At 37.2% G+C, this 6,860-nt stretch overlaps 2 protein-coding genes across 3 annotated transcripts in view; one reads left to right on the top strand and one right to left on the bottom strand.

Annotated features, from left to right (window-relative positions):
• LOC102311059 (gamma-aminobutyric acid receptor subunit alpha-5) overlaps positions 1–6,860 on the bottom strand; it is a 44,228-nt gene that overhangs the window by 14,425 nt on the left and 22,943 nt on the right. Inside the window, exon 7 of the mRNA XM_005949409.3 lies at positions 6,200–6,343. Coding sequence (XP_005949471.1) covers positions 6,200–6,343 — 144 coding nt within the window. The remainder of the gene's footprint in view (positions 1–6,199; positions 6,344–6,860) is intronic.
• Positions 1–6,860, top strand: part of LOC102311362 (gamma-aminobutyric acid receptor subunit beta-3) — an 86,712-nt gene that overhangs the window by 2,738 nt on the left and 77,114 nt on the right. The window lies entirely within an intron of this gene.

Raw genomic sequence — 6,860 nt, forward strand, 5'->3', positions numbered from 1 at the left:
TTTATATTTGTTCAAAAACTCAAATCACTTACACCTGCTTTAGGGTTTTCTGGGTGGTGTTAGTGGCAGAAATATGCAACTAAGCAAACAAAAAATGATCCAAATGGAGATGCTTTAAACAAGTTTTAATAGTTTGAAGTAGACCATTTACTAATTTTTGAAAATCACATAATTTAGCATGTGGCTAAACCTACACTAAACTCTAAGTCAAAAACAGGTTGCTAGCGACCTGGTGGATATTAACGGGTTAAGCACATAACTCAGTAATTGGTCCTAAATGTAAACACAGGTTTGTAAAGATCAGTGAAACAGCTTCAATGTACAGTGGATGAATTTCTCACCATTTTTTTCCTTTTACTGTAACTACATTACTGTGTCTTTAAACCAGGTTTCTAGAATCAACTACACCGTAAAAAAAAAAAAATCCTAAAAAAAACAGTAATATTCTGGCAGCTGGGGCACCAAAATAATGCCAGAAAATAACAGAAAATAACTTTCTCATGAAAATACAGTTATTTTCAGTAATGACAATACAGTTTGTTGCCCTAATTTTACATGGGATTTTGCCTTTTTCAAGTGCTTTTAAACATTAAATTAGGTACATTTTAATGTGATCAAACAATGAAATTACCTATAAACAAGGTCAATGAATGCGGCAATATGAATAATAATACTTAAATGTACAGAAATATACAGTTAACAGTTGGTTTAAATAATAATAATGGATTGCATTCATATAGCGCTTTTTGAGACCCTCAAAGCGCTTTACAATTCCACTTTATAATTCCCCTCTGGCCATCACCAATAGGTGGTAGGTGAAGTGTCTTGCCCAAGGACACAACGAGTGTCCGAACCGGGGATCGAACCGGGATTTTCTGATTACAAGGCGAACTGCCAACTCTTGAGCCACAATTGCCCTAAATAACAATAATAATAATTATTATTTGATGTAAAAAAAGTTAAGAATCATTTTATTTTTTCCATAGCATTACATTTGAATTAAACAGTTCAATCTTTCAAATAACGGACAAATATTTGTGAAATTATGATATATTTGTGAATGTATTTTAAAAATCTAAATATGCATATGTACAGACAGATACATTTAAAAAACAAGAAAATTATGTTTTATTACATTTACAGTGATTTTACGTTGATTTACATTTGAAATGTAAAATCACAACCTATTTATGTATATTTAATGATATTCTAGAAGAACAGTACAAAACTGTAAAATACACAGTAACATACTTTTATATTACATTTTTTTTAAAGTGTAGTCAACCAAATGCTTTTCAGTGCAGCAGTTAGAAACTAGACTTATGTAACTCTTGGCTTCTTGCAAAAGTATTCACATTTGCAAGAAGCCACCATTTAACCTCTTCACATCCACCTGTCATAGGGTTAGAGCTGGGTTTGTTTTAACCAAATGCTAAGCTGTTGAAATTTTAAGATCTTACCTTTCAAATTAAGTGTCATCTACACTTTTGGGCTAAAATTGACCCTCAACCTAGTAGATCCTAGAAATAAACATGCAGTTACTCTGTGAGCTACTAGCTTCTAACATTAACTAGCACATTAATTAACATGTCAAACCATTCAGTCTTATAACCTACTAGCCAGGCAGTCATCAGTCCTTTAACCAACAAGAGCTTTAGCCTTTCACTTAAACCACTGAGTCACCAAGCAAATATTTAAAGAGCTGTGGTACGCAAATAAAAAAAGGAGGGGAAATCCACACTTTTAATAACGGTTCTACTAGATACTAGAGGAAAGTGTATTACAGTTTGGTTTTACATAAGAGTATTAAGCAGATGACTTTCAACACCCACACCACACCCTACCAGCCCCACGTGTCAAAGTGAGGCCGTCCAATCCCAACATGCACAAAGGCCACACACAAACACACACACACACACTTTTTTTTTACTCTAGCTTGGCAAAGACCTAAATTGTTATTATCATGATTATTTTTTCACTTAAATCGTTTCCTGTATAATCACCTTAAAGTAAAATGTCTCCTGTAAAAGCAACCCGGTTTAACACTTCACCTTAAAGCCTAAAAACTTTAAAGTCCTAACCCCCACAATAAAGAAGTAACTTCTGGTCCTCCAGCTTATTGTCACAATGACCCTGCTGTGTGACTGTCACAGTGACGACATTTGATACAAAGATAAATATACAAATGCACACACCAGCAAACACACAGACACACCCAGCCAATCCCTCACTGAGCTGTGATGTCATCTTCTTATGCAAAAGCTGATGGGTGGTTGGATGGGGGATTAACCCTAGGACTCAGGTCTCTCTCGATTTGTGTATGTGTGCATGTGCGCGCATGCTTCTATGTGTGTGCGTGTGTGCAGGGATAAGTGTTGTTTGACAGGGCTGTCCGAGCCTGTAGACAGCTGGTTGTGAGAGGGATAGGCTACTCTGTTCTAGCCTCCACTCATTGACTCTTAACTACTGATAATGTTTCCCACATTTCCTCTCCACCTCGCAGCACATCCATTTCTCCCTACAGTGTTTATCTTCCCTAATCTAGAATTAGTTACATCACCTTAACTAATTCGTACCGTGCAACATAATTCACCTCAGTGCTAATGAAAAATACACAATGCAATGCTTGCACTATGTTCTGATTGAGGTTTCTTTATTTAATGAAAATAATAAATAATTAACAATTTTTACAAAATTTTATAACTTAAAAAAAGTTTTGTACAGTGGCACAGTTTTCATAATGTTTGTACACAACACAACATATTTGAAGTTGAACAATCAAAGGTAAATTAACCCAAAGTTGAATTTAACCTCTTAAATCCAGATGTTAAGGGGTTAAGAAAAAATATAGATTTGACTAATGGTAATGGTAAATGGCCTGTATTTGTATAGCGCTTTTCTAGTCCCTAAGGACCCCAAAGCGCTTTACAGAACCTGTCATCCACCCATTCACACACACATTCACACACTGGTGATGGCAAGCTACAATGTAGCCACAGCCACCCTGGGGCGCACTGACAGAGGCGAGGCTGCCGGACACTGGCGCCACCGGGCCCTCTGACCACCACCAGTAGGCAACGGGTGAAGTGTCTTGCCCAAGGACACAACGACCGAGACTGTCCAAGCCGGGGCTCGAACCGGCAACCTTCCGATTACAAGGCGAACTCCCAACTCTTGAGCCACGATCGCCCCTACATAATGAACTAATTACATTCTTATGTACCGTCCCTTTTTTAGAGAATTAAATGTAGTGCAATAATTTAATATAATCGTAATAAAATCTTTTTTAAACTTTGTCAGTGATCCTTTGATGATGACTTCCTGAAGTCTGGAATCCGTGGCCAATCAGCAGAGAAAAGGTTTCCCGCCGAGGCTTTTACTGTAGCAGTGTTTAGTTGCTGCCTGGACAATAGTCCACCTTTTTTTTATATTTTTCAAAATCTCCTGGGTTACTTTTGTCAGCATGGTCTGGCTCATTGTTCATCTGTTCGCTGAGATGACATCCAGTTAACTTGACTGCAAGTCGCTCAGTGTGTACAAACACTGCTCAGTACACTTTTGTTTTGTCAAATCACCAACAAACACCTGTGACCTAGTGTCATAGGAAGCTATGCGTACCCCTGCATCAAATTGTCTCTACTTTATTCAGATTATGAGTCATTTTAGATCTTTTTTCCTTTTGTTTCTTCCCAGCTCTGCTGTATTTTCATCTGTCCAGCAAGCTAGCGTGGCTAGCTAAACATAAATGTTTTGCATCTTGCAATCAATGCAGTGACTTCCACACTTGGTGCATCCTGTGGGGGTTTTTTTGTCTTTCCCGTGGAAATGATCTTGCCAACATCCACCACTTTTGTCTTTTATGGATTTAAGGACCTGTTTCTGTTGACGAGCTCTCCAATGCTTTCTTTTTTTCTCAGCAAGAGCCGAACTGCTGATTTGACAAGTTTCTGCTCCCTTTCAGATATGTTTGTTTTCCAGTCTAAGGATAGAATATTCTCTTTGCCTTAAGAGGTCCTTCAACCTTTGCTTCAGTTCACAGAAACAACTTCCAAATGCAAATGCCACACTTGGAATCATCTCTGGACCTTTAACCTGCTTAACTTGTGAAAAAATAGAGAAATAAGCCAGAGTCAACTCCCCAATAATATTTTAGCTCCAGAAAATAGGGCAGTTTGTATATAAATACAGCTGATGCAATATTTTTGTCCGAATCCTTAAATTAAAGCTAAACGTCGGCATTTCAGTTGCATCTGTTTCATTAAATCTACTCTGATGGTAAACAAATATGCTGACAAAGGTCTCTACACCTGTAAAAAAGAGCTAACTCAGAATTATTACTTAAATAACAGATGGTACAAGTAGTTTATAACATCATATGGGTTTAATTGTTTTTGTACAGTAGTTGAGGTTTATGGACGAAGAGTGAATTCCGATAAATAAAAAACAACTAACACAAATAGAAACAGATGGGTCATCAATGAACTCATTTTAAATGATATGTTTGGGCTCTTTGTAAAAAGATGCTTTTCAAACACAAAGTGTTTGAAAATGCCAAATGTTACATCACGTACACTCGTACACTGTGTTTTAAGGAAACTAGACAAGTGTAGGACAAAAGAAGATGAACAGGACATGAATACCATCTTAATGTCCTCACAGAATCAACATGGAAATTGGCCCATTTGCTGTTTGCCAGTGTCAAGGATAGCCTCAAGCCATTTTTGAGGAAAAGAAGGGCCAAACTTTACAAAAACTGGACCCAAAATTATTTCAACGTGTCTTATGTTGTGATGAATCCAAGCAAATTTAAAGGTTTCAGTTGAACTTGTCATTATTATGTGTAATCAACATAATAGTGTAAGTGTAAGTGCCTACAGTCATCGATAAAACACACCGGACAAAAAAGCCTAAACAAAAAGCAGCCACTTGCTCCAAAGCAAGCAAGTGATATTGGGGATCTTCTCAATGATAGAATGATGAGCGCAGCAAAGTATTGTCAGATTTTCATCGACCAAACAATACATTTAAAAAACATCTGATTGGCAACAGCTTTAATAAACACACAATGGAACATGATCGGTGATGGATTGGCCTCCCCAGAGCCCCTATCTTAACATTAAGCAGAGTGGCGTCATCATGACAGACAACAAACCAAAAACAGCCAACATCCAAAGATAAGCTTTGAATGTTCTTCAAGAGACCTATTCCTGAAGACTACATAAAGAAAGCTAGCTTAAAATAGTTCAGGCTATGTTGAAGAATAAAGGCGCTCATACCAAATATTTGACATTTTCAACTTGTTGTTTTATGCATACTCTGTTTTTGCCTTATTCTGTATTTTCATTTATGTTTGCTAATATTTCAGTAAATCACTCTACTTATTTTTCCATTTTCCTGCCAAAAGATACATTTTATAGGTTGTTCAAAACAACCTAGTTCATAGGTACAGTTTTGATGCCACTGAATATTTACAGTTTTGTTGTGATGCTAGCTGAAGCGATGAAGCTAACATTAGCTTGCCATTGTATCACCACAGTTATGATGAAGAAATAAAGTTCCCATATTAAGTGTGGACATGTAGACAATGTTGTAATACTATGTTTATATGAATACAATCTTCCACTAATAACCAGTACTTGAGTTAGAAACAGTAACTGCTAGCTTGTTGCGTAGCTAAACTGCATTAACACCAGCAACATATGTAAGTATCCTTACATGCCTACACAAATGGGCTAAACTAAGTTAAACTAAACTATTGGTTAAACTAAGCTTTACAAAACTCCTGTAATTTGTAGCATGATCAAGTAGGCAGTATTGGATTTGTTGTGTGTGTTAATAATTAGAAAATTATTGAATATTTCTATCCTTATTAATGAGTGGTGTAGTGTTTGTCCTGTTGACAGCTTGTATTTGTGTTCAACGGTAATAGTTAAGTCATCCTATTTTTGTTTTTATTGTACTATGTATCCTATACAGTAACTGTCTACTGGGGCTCCAGTTCTTATATTGCTGTGTTACCTAATCTCTATTTTTTTTCCCTAATATCACAAAATATTCCATCATTTGGGATTAAGTGTATTACTTTTATCTCTGCCACAACTTATTTCACTAATCCATCCATTCTTAATACTTTGCTACTAGCAATACAAGCACACTGCTGTTAATATTATTACTACAGAGTTATTGAAATAGCACATACCCCTGCTTGTGTGTATATCCTCTGTGTTAGCACTTTGTCCAACAAGATGATACTGATTGAGTCTGGAGCCATCCTCTGCCACCACCACAGATTCTTTAGCTCCCTCAGTCCAAGTGTAGACGACTTCTGACACAGGATAGGCATCTGAGAGACAGACAGGAAAGATTATTCTGATTTAAGTGTTTTGCTCTTAATATGATGACATTCAAAGCGGAAGTGAAACCCTGTTTGTTTACAGCAGAGTAGATTATTAACATATTAGAGTGAGTTACAACCCTGTCATCACTCATTATGTGTAGCTCCCCGTGTGTGGAGCTGATGCAGAGCCTCTCTAGCACTTTTTGATTAGACTGCAGGCTTGAGGCCAAGAGCAGAATTTGTCTAGTATGTCTGTAAAATGTGTGTGTGTGCGTGTGTGCGTGTGTGTTGGAGGGGGGGGTTTAGTCTATTTTTGTTTAAACCACACTTCTGGGTCAGGGGTGAGCTTCCCTGTCAGCAGCCGGACCCAGACGGAGTCAGATTAACCAAAATGTGTTGCATCACACTTGTGATGAAAACAGGGAGAAAACCGTGTAACATCTCTGGCTATTACACTGATTCATGTTGAATACTGCAGCATAGCTGGACATTGATCTGTCATGGCCCTCTTTTAACACCCTCC

Source organism: Haplochromis burtoni, unplaced genomic scaffold (assembly GCF_018398535.1).
Source record: "Haplochromis burtoni strain Fernald_Lab_line unplaced genomic scaffold, NCSU_Asbu1 Contig_139, whole genome shotgun sequence".
NCBI classification, from domain to species: Eukaryota; Metazoa; Chordata; class Actinopteri; order Cichliformes; family Cichlidae; genus Haplochromis; species Haplochromis burtoni.